The 15,914-nt window shown below is 38.5% G+C and overlaps 1 protein-coding gene and 2 long non-coding RNA genes across 3 annotated transcripts in view; 1 reads left to right on the plus strand and 2 right to left on the minus strand.

Moving 5' to 3' along the window:
- Nucleotides 1-1,153: 1,153 nt before the first annotated feature.
- Nucleotides 1,154-15,914, minus strand: part of efna5a (ephrin-A5a) — a 49,513-nt gene continuing 34,752 nt past the window's right edge. Inside the window, exons 2-5 of the mRNA XM_082141988.1 lie at nt 12,766-13,058; nt 4,285-4,350; nt 4,068-4,142; nt 1,154-3,951 (exon numbers count right to left, since the gene is read on the minus strand). Coding sequence (XP_081998114.1) covers nt 3,827-3,951; nt 4,068-4,142; nt 4,285-4,350; nt 12,766-13,058 — 559 coding nt within the window. The 3' untranslated portion in view covers nt 1,154-3,826. The remainder of the gene's footprint in view (nt 3,952-4,067; nt 4,143-4,284; nt 4,351-12,765; nt 13,059-15,914) is intronic.
- On the minus strand, nt 5,527-9,662 carry LOC309478373. Its single transcript, XR_014198953.1, has 2 exons — nt 9,545-9,662; nt 5,527-7,860 (listed from the first exon to the last, which is right to left on the minus strand). It is a non-coding gene; the product is annotated as an uncharacterized lncRNA (long non-coding RNA).
- LOC309478375 lies at nt 7,753-9,926 on the plus strand. The gene is made up of 2 exons (XR_014198955.1): nt 7,753-7,856; nt 9,542-9,926. It is a non-coding gene; the product is annotated as an uncharacterized lncRNA (long non-coding RNA).

Consider the following 15,914-nt stretch of genomic DNA (forward strand, 5'->3'; position numbering starts at 1 on the left):
AGTTGGCCACTAAAATATTTTGTTGATGTAAATATCGTCAGACTGTACACTGAACTTAAGATTTCACTGAACTGTACACTGTTGATCTCTTTCCTCAGAGGATAATGCATCATATGAGTAAAAGAACATGGGTCAAGTGTGCAAATACATGTTTCAGGATCTTAACTAGCTTTAATACATTATCCAGCCTAATTTCTCTTAGAGAATTTCAGTTAGTTGAGCAGAGTTCAGAGGCACATATTTTTTCTTTACAGTTCCTTAGCAACCATAACTTATTTGCATATAATTGTAAAAGGATGAACAAACAGTTTTATTTTAGTTTTTATAGCAATCGTTCACTTTAAAGGCCAATAAGGTCAAAGCATTTTCAGAATGTTTTTTTTTCTTTTCTTTTTTTTTTTGCTTTATCACACAGAATAACTATAGTTTCTTAACAAAACTTTGTGAATATAAATAATTACAATAAAATGCTTTAAATACATCTAATAATAATCAGTTTATGTCTCAATAAAGTAAAAAGCAGGAAACTGCTGAAATGCATCATGTGACGGTATGGAATGAATTTCAGTTGTCCTTTTTAACCACATTCTGTCTGTTTTTTTTTAAAGGTCAGGGGGCAGAAATAGAACAAGGCACCAAGTATTTAGAGGCAAATCAGCAAGAACACTAGACAGGATTCAACACCATGAATTCCCCTGAAGCCTATTCTTGTTTAAACTGGCCGATGCCCAAGAGCGAGCACTCGCTCATTAATATTCATTGACACCTGAGTGTAATAATAATGATGGGCAAATGTTACCATTTCTATCCCTCACTCGTTGAACAATCAGTTATCAGAAATCCCTGTATGCCTTGGTATAATTCTGTGTTTAATAAGGATTTGAAAGAAAACCGCGGGTTTCTTAAGGCTCAGCTAAATCCTGAAACACTGGGATAAAATAAAGTGCTGGAATTTGCTGCCAAATAATGTTTTCACACTGTCAGTTCATTGGAAAGCTAGGAAATTATTATTTCAATATTATTTTAATTGTATCATCCCCTGAAACGGTAGAATACAGTAAATACAACCGGCTCCATTATACTAACCCATTGGATAATGGAAATTAATAACATGCTAAAATAGTAGATATAAAAAAGAGAGAGAGGAAGATGATTCTTACAACAGTGACAAATTTATTTAATCATTTATTTGAGCTGCTCCAGCAAGTGTATTTACAAACAATGGCATTTAAAGATATAAAAACGTGTCATATCATAATGCAAGTCAGCACTGTACCGTCAAGAGACGTCACAGCAAATGTCTAATATTCAGGCAACACAGCCAAGAAGCTAAGGGAAATGGTGGTTTAGATATCATGGTCTTCACAGCTGTATGAAGAAGCAGTGGAAAGAATTAGGAAATGAAAACACTGAAGAAATAGTTTCTGGGATAAAAACGATGAGAGAATATAAGAACATTACTGCCTTGTGGTGAAAAATGCAGGAAGTTCAACGAGATGGTCGATACTCTGACCTCAAACGGGACTTTTGCATATGGACAAAAACAGACGCTGCAGGTGTTATATGAAAATAATGTTTCCTGAATTAAATCTACAAAAAATGTCCTTCTAGGTTTGTTCCCATGACAATAAATTGATGACAGCATATTTTTGTGGTGCAACATCAGAGCATTGCAGACCTAAGATGTTCCACAGGGGTTTTGAAGCATATGATTTAATTATGGTACAGTGGTGCTTTTGAGGATGGACCAGCACACATTCCTAGTTGTCTTCATGAATATTGAACCATTTAACTGTTGCTCAAAATAAAAATAAGACAAATGTGTAAATTAAATAAAAGAAGTATTATGATTGAAAATGTACTTAAAAAGTGTATTTGATATTATGCTTCTTTTTTACTGGAATATTCCTAAATATATGATATGATGCTAGACAACATACGGATACATAGCATCCATAGGACCCATGTGCTCCTGTATAACCAGTGTAAAAGAAACAGAGAAGCTAGCCTACTCAAAAATAGCCGTATATCGTATTAAAAACATCGTATTATGTGGCTTACCCAACTGTCGATACGTAGATGTGAATGAAAAACATGGAAACCATTCGAGCGAGGAGAACAGGGACTGGGGCAAATATTTACCCTGTTTTTGTGTCTGTAAAGGCCATTACTATTGATCCCAGCAGGAGATCTCATCTTTCTCCATCTCTGGCCAAGTTCACAAGAGTAACGCTAGCCCCGCGGCTAAACTGGACACCGCGCTCCTCCTGTGCTGCTGTCGATTTTTTAATTCCAGAAATAACCCACATGAGGCATCGCAGTATGTGGTCTGCATGCCAGGCACTTTGGACAACATCAAAGAGCCTATTAAATCACGTTAGGGTGTCAGCTGCCACCGGGGTGGAAGCGACGCACCGCTACTGTTTCAGTAGATCCCAGATGAGCTTTTAGAGCGCACAGCTCCGTATTGAAAAAAGTAAATAAATACAAACAGCATGGTTGAAATGCACTTTGATAAAAGAAAAGTCCATGTGAGGATTCGTTTTGAGGATATAAGAAAATAACTGAATTACTTTCACTTTATGGCTGGAAAAAAGAATCCTTGAAAACGTTTTTTACATAATTAGTTCAATTGGCAAAGGTATGAGCTCAAATTGTTGACTGAATTAAAATGTTAATGCGGTTCATTTTGGTTACTCTAGGGTAAAAAGACAGGAAGCATTTACACTACTAATGCAAGCCATTTCCTCCTCCCGCCCATCCATAACAATGGACCCCTTTAAGGAGTGACATGACTCCAGATAGACATGATATGTAGAAGTACAACTGTTTTTCCCCCTGATATCATTTCAAGAATTGACTCGCTAAGATACTAAACCATAATCAGAAGTTACTCTGCAATGCGGTTGTTATTCGTATAAAACAAGGTAAGTTGACTGAAGCTAGGCATTTTGTGTTCCTTTCTCCTGAATTCTGGCTGATGACTAGCACAACAAGTGTCAAGAGCACTAAGACTGAACAATAAATAAGAAAAGTATGATTCACCAAACAAATTAGTATATTCACTCAAATGATTGATCAGTGAGGCTCCGTACTCCTAACAAAACATCAATTTTGGCAGCTACACATGAGCATTTTACTTCAAGAACACCATATCTGCGTTTCAGTCCCATGTACACCTATACACAATGTACAAAAAGAGTGCTTATCTTTTTCTTTTATCTACGAAAACTCTTCAAAAACGTCACTGTTCACCTGAGCACCTGAGTCAACGTGGATTACTCTAGTTTAGATATTAAAACGCTCCATGTTCTCCCTTTTATAGGGGATGCTATCAGGCAACAATTTGCCATGATATCTAGTAGAGTCAGCAGTTGAGTCCATAGTGACGACGTTTACCCACAATGCAAGTGGAGAGATCCCTCAGATAGTCCTCTTGATCTGTTATAAGACTTCTCTTTTCTGGACGGCAACACAGAAAGAGGTCTTTGTGAAAAAGTCATTTTCTTCCTCTGCCCCCAATTACAAGGCCCTCTCCAACATTACATAAGGGCACTGAGAGGACACGGACCTATTTTTGTATACGTGTCATAGTTTAGTGGGTTTTATTTGTGTACAAGAGCGTTTTTTCTTTTTCTTTTCATGGGATAGAGATTTTGTTCATTGAAACCCATCCAGTTATATCGTCAAAAGATAAGAAGCACAAATCGTTGCGTCTTCCTGCGCGAGAAACTACTTTTCAGTTGAGAGAAAGATGTTCCTTAAAAGTGCTCGATCACGAGTCCTCCTGTATACTTCAGGTGTGTCACTGTGCACATATGGGATGCTATAAGGAGGACAGTGAAGCCAAAAGAACCAGCGCTGAGGCCAACAAGGGCCCTACAGTCTGAAAGCGTCCGGCACCGTTGACATCACTTCGGGATGGTTCGGCAGATTCATGACTCGTTCCATCTAAATGGAGAAAAGAAAGTAGTATTAAAAGAGGTTTATAATACCTAAGTGTGCAAAAACATTTGACATTACCGATAGTTTTAAATATGGAAATGCCTTTGACATCAAATACGAACCATTATTATTTTCTATGGAGTTAATGCTTCCATCATTGATCTTGTCCACACGGTCGTGACTTTTCTCACAGTTGTCTGAGGGAGAAACATAAAACAGGGTGTTGTCAGGGTCATGACATCATCTTTAACTATTCCAGCAGTGATAAACGATGCAATTGCAACCACGTTTTGTAAGAAGCCATGCCAGGATCTCTCCTGAGGGGCTTGTAAAACTTACTCGCAGGTCTGACGAAAACTTTCAGCCTCAAGCAGCTCCGCCTCCCATTTTCACTGACTGTAGATGCTGTGGAAACATTTTAGATAGTCAATATTAGGCTCAGTCGATCCATGCTGCACATTGTTTAATATATCAAGTCATTTTTTTTAGCTTTAGATACATTACAGGGCACAACAATAAGGATTTGTTTCCTACTGGCCTGGTCAGATACGCAGATTACGCGCACTGCCAAACATTTCATCAAGTCATTTAGCTAATGCTTTTTTCCAAAGCGACTTGCAAATGAGCTACAACAAGTCATTTATCAGAAGAGACAATATTTACAGTGCACAATGCTTCACATGTGAGCAGCCATTTATTTGACTGATTCCTCCTACAACAAAAGACAAAACCTCAAATTTAGCCAGTGGAAGTTAGAAAAGGATTTCTTTTTTGACATGCTTTCCAAAAAGGTAAAAGCAAAACAGCTTCACAGGCCCAAGGCCACTAGGTTCATTTGTGTCAGGTTTAGTCTATCAGTATATCTCTCAGATGTCACCTGTCTTAGCAGTTTGCGGCTATCTTCATGCAAAGGCCTCATTTGAATGCTTCCACCGGCCTCAGAGGGATGTACAATCAGCATTCATTTTGGTTCTTACTGATAGACGCAGACGGTGCTACATTTCCTATGCTGTTACCCTTGTCATCTCAACCATGAGCCATGTTTCGCAATTTGTCCTCTCCATAAAGAAAAGCTTATTAGTGCTTTAAGAAGAACAGGTAGACAGCCTCTCTCTCTCCACTGTCCTCTCTTTGTGCAGTACATAATGCAATCTGGCATAGTCAGGGAGTGATGCAAATGAGGACCGGTGGGGTGCGGGGGAAAGAAGGCTTGGTATTTTTTCCCACAGATCACTCTGGATGTAAAGGTGACTAGGTAATGAGCAGTGCAACGGACTTCAATAAATCCCCTTCAAAGCCTCAAAGTAATATGTGTGGACTGCACAAAATGCAATTTCCTTATAGTCAACACAATATGTTCTTGATAATTCAATTGGTGAGGCTCGCTTTCACTGATGTGGACATGTGCTCCACTGTGATTTCAGTTTTTCATGATGAAAAAAAAAAACCTAGACGCAGATGTCTTGTTTTTCTGGTTGAATGCCTAAAATTTGGATTATTTGACAATTTGCATTCGTCAGCATAAATAAGATAAGACTAATGTTCACAGCACATACGGTCCATTAGTGGCAGGGTGATAAATTAGTCTTTCTTTCCCTTTAAATTTGTTTACTGGCAGCAACTATTTATTGAACACCCTAATCTTAAACACAGACATCCCTAACAACAGGTTATACTGTATATATATATATATATATATATATACATCTTTCCGAGCTCTTTTCCTAAACTCTGCTGGTTGTGACCTTTCCACAAGCCTCTTAGATGTTGATTGGTCACTATATACATCAACACCTACTACTTAAAGCTGTACTGGCAGCTAGTAACATCAACAGCTGCAAATGACAGATCACAGGCCGAAAGAAACACCTGCCACTAAAAGCTCTGTAATCAGCTGTGATGATACAAATGACTTCTGTTCAGTCCATAGACCATATCGCCAGTGACTCTGAACTGCTGAACCTTACATCATCTCCTCCAGTCATACTTCATGAATCCACAGTACTGGTTCATTGAGGAAATTTATAGGTCATTGAGTATATAAGAGTGTCTATGATAAAGAAGTGGAGAGTGGAAAAATGTCGTTTAAAATGCATGTGCTGAGTTCTCAGCAAGTAAAGGTGCGATAGGTGATCTGGGAAATGCTAACTTTAGCCTGCTAGCATTGAAAGCAAACAATCCCACCCACCCTGCAAATTGCCGTTCAAAGCCCCGCCTCCTCAAAAACACATGAACGCACACAGACCACAAGCGAGACGACCAGAAACAACGTTATGGATTGCATCATGTGTCATTCACCAGTGAGAAAACTTTATAGTAGTGAGGGGAGAAACAGATGCACTTGCTTACATACATAAGAATGTGATTGTGAAATGAGTCAGAAGTTGAGCTGTTGACATAAAGGAAAGAATGCACTCTATTTCAGCTTAATTCATTTGCAATTTCAGGACATAGAGGCAACACAGTCAAATCTCAATGAATTATCTGCATAGGGCAGTCATTCGGACCGAATGAAAGGATTGATGATGTATATATATATATATGGCTTTTTTTGAGAAATACATAAAAAATGTAAAGTATTAATTAAGGTGTTTACACTCGTATACATATAAGGATTTAAGGTGTAATGAAATGTGTAATTACTTTTTCCTTTTGACTTAGTCACTAAACTGAAAATGTTACAGAAAATTACATTAAAGTTAAAAAATGTATTAATAAGAGACGTTTGACCTTGACAGTCATTCAAGTCATTGAATAAGTGACCTGTATTTTAATGTGTTTTTTATTTTTTATAAATTAATAGATTTAAAAAAACTTCTTGCCACTGAGCCATATATCTGTTTAACACTTTAAACCACCATGAAAGTGCCAAGATGAAGCTATAACAGGATCTGTTAACTGTAGAGGGAAGAAAAAAAAACAAGAGAAAGACATGTTGGAAGAAAAGAATTATAACTCTTTTCCCCATTAGCTGACTGGCTCATCTTTGAGCTTGCAGACATTCCCATAATGCACCATGGCTCTTCTAGCCTTGACCCCCATGGTTCCCTGCTGTGTGGGGTCTCCAGCTGCACTTAATCTGCTGTCTCTCTTCTCATCCCCACACCCTCATGACTGTGGGGAGAGGTTGGGTTAAATCAATGTGCTTATATGCTGTCTACACTGACGTACTGGGCTTATAAACCCTTAATCATGTCCACACAAGCATAGTTCCTTTGATATGGCTGAAATTGCTTTTGTCTCATTCCTCAAGTCTAGTCTAGAGCAGGATCCCAGTGTTGATTGGAAACACCACTTTACACACACACTGTACATCACAACCTTATGTGGGCTACTACCATAAGAAATAACATCTGAGTGTGAGTGTGCAAACGGAGTATTGCATAATGTAGTGTTAGTATTGCCACAGAGTCCAGAATTAACTTTTTGCCCAGAGACGTTACTAGGATGCCATCCCGGGGTGGGCATTTGGATATGTGAGGTGGGAGATTGCGGACGAAAGATGTACAGGAGTGAACACTGCTGTCTATACAGGGATTCATGACTGATGACAACCAGTGCGAAACTGCAGAAAAACATTAAAAATATATATATTTTAGCGGCAACATCACACACTAAAGAAATCTGTATTTGTTAAAGCCCTGACTATTTCTCCCCTTTTTTTAAACAAAGATAGAATTTTATGCGGATAAAATGACTAATCTCAAATATATATTCTAACTAAGGGCTGGTTCACACAGAGACGAAGGTCAGAAGAATTAAAAAATAAAGCTCAAGGTCTTGATTTTTTTTTTAAGTTTAATTTATTTTATTTTATTTTGTTTTTAGAATGCCGTGTCATGTCATGTGTGAGATCCTGCAAAAGATGCAAGAGCAATGGTTGAAGACCATTCAGATTACACCATTAAAGGGTAACTAAACCCTAAACCAACTTTTTTTAGTTAATGATCTGTAAGAATGGGGCTTTATTAGTGCTGTTCATTGATTCAAGTAGTTTTTTTGACATTTGTGCTTAAAGTGTTTTAATTGTACAAAATATGGTGTAAAAACGTCTGAGTGCTGCCCTCTTCAGGTTGAACAGTGGCTACTGCAGTTGAATTTTCCTATTGGAAGTTGTGGTACCCTCTGACGTCAGAGAGTACCAGCTAACCACGCCCTTGCCTGCAGAGAGATACGTCAAAGATACACGCCCCCTCTCCACTGGGCTCTGCCTACTTTTCCAGCATTTTTCAAATATTGCCAGTGGGTGGAGTCAGGCTCTGACCAGGGGTTTAGTTACCCCAGAGCCATAGAGAGAGAGAGTTGCGACACTCTTTGATGTCGCCGCTATGGCTGTCACGTGGTTCATGTAAGCCCCAATAGTTCCAAAACGTACGCTGGCTGTCATGTTCTTCTATGGGACAGACAGCAGCGATTGCATTATTGAACGGTAAATATAAAATAAAACACACACCCAAGTACTTTTTCAGCTGTTATTGCATTATTGCATTTTGTTAATGTCAGTTTTGCATTTGGAGATAAGTTTTAAGCTATATTTTTGGAGGGAAAAGCTTAGTGTTCATGTTCGCATGGGTAGTAGCACTGGCTTTAGCGGCTCTAACTTAACTTTTCCATATCATTCATCTGATGATGGACGTCTCATGATATTTATTTTAGCACAACTGGGCTGTATTAGGCTATTGATTCCCGTGATTTTGCTTATAAATTTTGATTCAGCCATTAGCCTACCTTCGTGATCACGCAAAGAGGTCTGCCGTGGCGGTCCGTTCAGAATTCGCTTAGAAGCTAGCTCACTTCTTCTGATGAAAGTGGCCACCCCCAGGACCACAACGTGAAACATGATCATGTTAAGATTAAGAATATTATTTTAAGATTAAGCCATACACATTATCAAAACTATAACAGATTAAAAACGAATTTAAGCATGGCTGATACAAATGAAGGTTTTCAAATAAAATATTTTTTATTAAACAATGACAGACAACAAAAATGTGTGCTTGTGTGTGTGAACAAGAAAAACAAAAACCAGGGGCAGGTGATCCATGAAACAGACAGGACTGGTGATGGCCATAACAATCCTAAAGGTCCAGCATTGTTCTCACAAGCCGCTTCACTCAAGACAATAATAACATAATGAAAAGTTAGTATATCCCAAAAAATTTAATTAAATAAAAGTTGCTATAAAGGTGGTAGCGATTCATTACCGAACTCTTAGCTGACGAAGTCGCGCTAGCTAACTAACGTTAGCTAGCAGGCAGTGCTTGAAAATTGGTTGAAACAACCAACATAAAATATAAATAATTACGCTGTGCATGTACAAATGAAGACCAGTATAAGCATCGCAAAGGGCCTCTGATACAATATAGACAGTTGACAATTCAAAAGAGGTCGATATTTCGGCAACTTAACTCTGGAACAACTCGACGCGCAGCAATGTAAGTGAATGGTGTCCAACGCCCAAATGACAGTGTTTGGAACTATTCCGATCTTCATATCCCGGAAGTAGGCGGTTAAAAGCGCCGCCATTATTTACAACGGAGGTCTATGGGAGTGTCGCAACTCTCTCTCTCTATGACTCTGAGTTACCCTTTAACAGAACACAGGTGATACAGATGACGATGATGACTAAACAGGTGATACAACTGAACTGATAATGACAGTAACCATGGAAACGAAGGAGTGGCGGGAAAGAACAAAGGAAAACAGGAACAAATCAAAACACAAACTGAAAGTCCAAACATACACTGACACGTGACAGTGGCATCCAGTTAAACAGTTATACAAATGTGAAGACCACCTATCTATTCTTGACATTAAAGTAAGAAATATTTAATGTGTGTCGCCACATGGGGTTATGTAAAAAAAAGCTTTAGACATCCCAGATAAACTTCTGATGATCGACTGCGCAAGTTAAAAATTGTTTAAAGTCCTAACAAATGCTTTCTTTGGTAAATGGTTTGTCCACAGTCAAACTTTTAATCTTACAGCTTGATTCAACAAAATATTAAGTTTTAGTTCTTTATGAAGTTATCCGTTACTAGCAAGTCACTCACTATTTACTCATCAAAGCAAATTTTTACTTGCGAATTGCACTTGACAAGTATTCATTTTTTGGAGTACTGTATGTGTCTGCACGAATGCTCAATGCCAACAAGAAAACAATTCTCTGATTTCAAGGCTCTCACCAAAATTCTTTTAACATAAACTGTGGTATTAATCAACAGTCTTGGCCGTATTAGGCGGATTTCATGGGTGGCTTATATGACAAACTCTCATTTTGACAGTCATCAGAATTCCCTCGCTGTCAGCATGTGGTGTGAAACTAACCTCTCATTGACAGACATTAAGACTAGACTACTACACCAACTCTGCTTATTCAAAGACACACTACACTGTCGCGGCCCGAGCTGCTCATCCACGTCTCCTTTCTCACACGGCCGACACCAGATCCCTGTGTAGTTATCCACCCGAGCTGCAGACGACCCGGGGCAATAAACCTCCCAGACACCACTATTCCAGCTATGGGTTGAGAGATCAGATGTGATGTAACCGAGAAGTCTGATAAATGAGGGAAAGATGGATGGATGCTCCGTCTTTGAGATAAGACACACACCTATCTCTTTTCTTGTGCATTCTTGAGTGCTTAGAGAGCGCTTTGTAATACGGGAATAATTTTGGCTCAGGTAGCGACTACACCACTTATAAGTAAACCGCAAAGTACAGAATTCTTATCAAAGCTACAAATCAGATCTTCCTTTAAGCACAAAGTGGGAATGTTTCTGGTTTACCTTACCCTACATTATGAAGATGGAGGGAGTAGACTACAAATAGCAGTCGTGGTCTTTTGAAGCGGGCTCATATCAGACAGCCTGCACTGCCGTTGGCCCCGCTCACACAGGAGGGAGAGGCCAACTAAAAACCTTTCCTTGAAATTGGATTTCTATCCTCTGAGATTAAGATCAGACTTCCACATCGGCCATATTGGAAAAACATGCTGCCTTGAGCCGTGCAGGATTGTGAGTTCAACTGCAGTCATCAGAGCATGTTCACATTTGACCTGCAGGGCCGGGCCCTCTGATCCCCCGCGATCGCTTCCTGAGCGGGCCGGGCGCGGTGACTGACAGCACAGAGACCGCGCTTGTCACTCTCTGCTCTCCTGGAGCGACCCCCTCACTCAGAATGATTAGCCACCACACCAGCTAACAAAGACATTCTGTCTAACGAAATCATGACAGGCAGACATCAAACTAATGAAGGGAATGATTTAGGAAAACTGAATGTTTTTTTTGCATCTTACTATAATCTGTATTTTAAAAAATAATAATTTTATATACAGTATATGTATCAAATAGTAAAAACTGCAAAAATAATACTATATAAACAGGTATAAATACAAATATGTATAAACATTTTTATTTTAATATTTTTTATATATAATGTATATGCAGTATAATGCAATGTTTTTATAGCAACATAGACTTAAATTGTATTTGTTTTTTTACAGTATATCAAATTTAATTGTAAATAATGTAAAAATATAACAGTAAACAATATAAAATTATTTTATATTATAATTATAATCTTTAAAAAATAGAAATTATATACACACAAATACACAATATATATATGTGTGTGTATGTATGTATGTATATATCTCAAATAGCTTTTTTTATAGAACAACTTAGTTTAAAAAAAAATATTTTATTTTATTTTTTGTTTATACTTTAAAACTGTTTCTGATACAATTAAGATTATTGAAAGCCACTGTCTACTTGAGATTACATTGAGAAACTTCCTCTTCTCCTGAGAGAGCCAGTAACAGTTGAATCATGACACTGAGTCACACAGTACGCTATGAATCCTTGTTTTCCAAGTCGAATTAACAGTAAAATCCCTCATAGAACCTGACAGCTCCATCACTTCCGTTGAGATGTTTCCCATCCTATTATTCTTATTCACAGGCCTTCAGGGAAAAAAGTCCATTTTACCATGTTGCAATGTCTCAGATAGACACCCACATTCATGCAAAACATCCATATCTCCTGCTGGGATCTAACCCCTGAATGCTATGTACTGTGCATTCCTATCTGTCTTTTTTCGCAGTCTCCATGTACTTATCTCCTGCTTCTACCACTTCCCCCTCCTCATTCTCCTTCTCCTTCACATCTCATAAAAACATGTCCATCATTTTATGCGCCCATGAGATCTGTCAGATCATCAGGTCGGATTCCGCCAAATCAAACGCTCCACATCTCCTGCGTGCGCCTGCATAAATGAACCCATTGCGGCCCTGAGCAGTCCGAGCAGTCGGACCACTCCTGTGCCTTATTTTGTCTTCCCTCTCCCGCCCTGTAGGGATCTGACTCCAGTTGTAAAAACATGGGTTTAGATGCTTGTTTTTAAGAGCCCTCTCACGAGCAAACGAAAGCTGAGACTAGGAGTTTGTAACAAAGACCCTTTAGTGGTAGACCAAGATGTTTTTCCCTGAGGTTCATGTTTTCCTTGTAGTCTGTTTGCCAAGACTCCTGAAAAACAAAGTCATACTTGGCAATGACTTCCTTTTCTTAATGCTCGTAATCAGATATGCGTCTTAAAAGTATACTATTAAGTATACTAAGACTTGTCTTGCGTTATCCTCCGTGAAGACGCTAATACAACATCCTTCTCAAAGCAATGCAACATTTTTTCCACTGAAAACCAACCTTACAAATCTATTTAACATGCACAGTGTTGGGTTTTGGATACAAAGACCATAAAACATCATTGGGATACAAATCACTGCTGCACAAAAAAGAAAAAAGAAATCAAAATGATACTCACAGATATAGTAATATTCTCTGCCTGGACGAAATTCGAAACCCAATGAGAATGGTGTGAAGAGCTGAAACTTCTCGGAGAACTTCAGGGGCCCGTTGGGCGAGTGAGGACGGTTGCACTCCCAGCGCTTGAAACCTTTCGCCGTGTAGTCGCAAGAACTGTAGCCGTCGTAGTTGACCATGAAGAGGACGTAGCGCTCCGTCCTCTCCTCAGGGATCGCGTCCATGTAGTGGGGACAGTATACGTCCAAATAATCATTAATGCATACGTCGATGTGGTAGTCTCCTCGGATGAACCTGTGAAAAGGAGAGAGGCCTCAGTGAGTATTATATGAAATATTAGCGATGCAGTTATTCTCATTCGTATGTTTTACTAGCCATCGAGCCCCTACTTCACAGAAAGGCCACTTCTGGAGGAAGCCACTTATTTCAGGGCAATTACCGCAAATGTGAAAGCACGTAAATCATCCAATCTGAGTCCGCTAGGGCTCACTGAAGATCACGAGGAAAATTCATAATCCTGTCGTTGACGTGGATGCTTTAAATACTCCTGAAAGAATGAGTTTTCCATGGGCGAGAGATGACAGCTTGAAATATGGCACTCTGAGGAATGTTTTGGAAGAAAAAATTTGCATCTCTCGTGCCAAAACAGCCAACTATTCCAGATTTACATCTTGTTTGTTATAAATCGAGATGACCTCAGGAGGATCTTACCAAATATGAATGTCAACAGAATGTGCACAAATTCATTTTGACAAGGAAGCAATTTAAAAACATTGATTCCCATAGGCTGCATATAAGAGTTTAGCGGAGATGGATACGCTCTGGTCAGATTCATTTAGAGTCACTGCAAAAAATATTAGTTTTCCACCAAGACTGAGTAAGCTGACGCAAGCGAACGTGACCGTGGTCCAGTGACTCGGCTTAAACATGAAGGATGCTCAGGATTTGGTGGGAATTTTCAGGGTGTAATCCGGTGTACACCCAGCAGAAACCCTGGGGATAGCCAGATGAGCTTCCAGGCTAATGTGAGTATAGTGTTGCTATCCTGATGTGGACAGAAGCACAGCTGTGCACGCTGACACAAAGATTTCCACTCATTACGGACAATAAAAGACTATTGAGAGCAGATGGAGCTCGAGACCTATCAGATTATCATTATATGGATTTCAAACTCACTGCTGGAATACTGAGTTTCCCTGTAGGTTTGGTCGGCTTGGCGGTGGTTTGTGTGCGTGAATGCATGTTTGGCAGTGTGTGGGGCTGTGTATCGATGCTGCTTGGAGTCTGCAAGCACTTTAGGGCTATTTTGAACAACTATTGTTTACTACTTTTGGGAGCTACATCATTTGGGAAAGCAAAGTTTCAGCTGTGAAAAACATTTTTGAGTGATCACGCAGTCCAATGTTTCCAGCTCAAAATCTGGAATTTGAAAGTGTTGAACGTTTTTTTTCCCATCATTGGGCACTGGCAAAAACAAAGCTATTTCCTGATTAAATTTATTGGCGTCTTGTGTTTCCTGTCATCTTATAAAGTGGAATGATTCAGTCTAGCGTTGACAAAAATCAGCGTACACCTACAGATTTCCAAAACCTGGTGTCCAGAACATAGGATCATGGAATACAAAACAAGGAACACACTTTTCAAAAAAGTAACATTAGTTAAAGCATTAGTTATCATGAACTTGCATTTATAAATGTTGGTTCATATAAATTTTATTTATATATTGTGAATATTGTGAAATAAATATTATTACAATTTAAAATAACTCTTTTCACTTTAATATATTTTATTAATAAAGTGTAATTTATTCCTGTGATTGCAAAGATGAATTCTTCAGAAATCACTCTAATATGCTGATTTGGTGTTCAAAAACATTTCTTATTATTATCAACATTGAAAACAGTTGTGCTGCTTAATATTTTTGTGGAAACTGTTGCATTTTTTTTCTTTGATCATGAGGAATACAAAGTTCAAAAGATCAGAATTTATCTGAATATAACAGAAATCTTTTGTAACATTACAAAGTGTTTTTTACATCAATTGAATGCATACTTGCTGAATTAAAAGTATTAATTTCTTAAAAAAAAAATGAAACAACTTAATGACCCAAAACGTTTGAACAGCTGTCATTTTACATTTAAGTATTATGAATAAACATGAATTGACAATAAACAATATTATATTTATAAATTAACATTAACATTACATGCTGTAACAGGGTTTGTTTATTGTAAAGTTATTTGCTTATTGCTTGCTTATTGTAAAGTATCACTTTTTTTCATTCAGTGTCTCAAACTTTTTACTAAGCTTTAAATTAGTGCAAAAACAGTAGAGGCATGGCGCTAGCAACACAAAGATCAATTTACAGGGTATGCATGAACTAATAAAAAAAAAAGTACATCTTCAATGCACTGTAAGTCACTTTGGATAAAAGCATCTGCCAAATACATAAATATACTGTGAAATGTAGTTCTAGTCAAAGCGAATGACGTTTCACCTGTCACATGGGGAATATCTTTGCTAGAGGATACTAAAAGATAATTTTCCCTGGGTCAAAAAGTCTGAAGACCAGACAACAATATATAAGCTCTCTGGACAACAACACCTAAAGGCAACAGAGTGCTTTTCTATGTCCTGTGTTGGAAAAATCAATGAGTGAGAGGATTGAGTCACATTGTGTCACTTTATAATATTCTTATGCGGACTCTAAATCAAATGCCACCTCAGCAATTCATTTTCAATGTGTATCAGATGAGCTCCAGCGAGTTATAAAGAGATTTGACCCTATTAAACCCAATAACAGACAAACAGCTCATCAATGTTGGGATTTCTTTCATGCGTTTGAAGAGCGATGGGCCAGCTGGTCGATAAACCACACAATGCTGTGCCAATTCATCATTAGGATTAAAAAAGAAGCTCATTAGCTTTATCTATTAGGGCTACTAACACAAACATGGCACATCGCTGCATCAGAACAAGTCTTACAACAAAAACCTCCCATAATGATAATCCCCCTATTCAGTCGATTCTCTCCATCGCTCTTTCTCTGCGTGTTCAAACAGAGGGTGATGGGTGATGACCGGGGCAGACCCGAGTCTAAAGAAAGGCAGGGCACCGGGAGGCAGTGGGTTCCAAGAGTTCATGATTAAA

The sequence above is a fragment of the Leuciscus leuciscus genome (genome assembly GCF_965113295.1).
Source record: "Leuciscus leuciscus genome assembly, chromosome: 16".
NCBI classification, from domain to species: domain Eukaryota; kingdom Metazoa; phylum Chordata; class Actinopteri; order Cypriniformes; family Leuciscidae; genus Leuciscus; species Leuciscus leuciscus.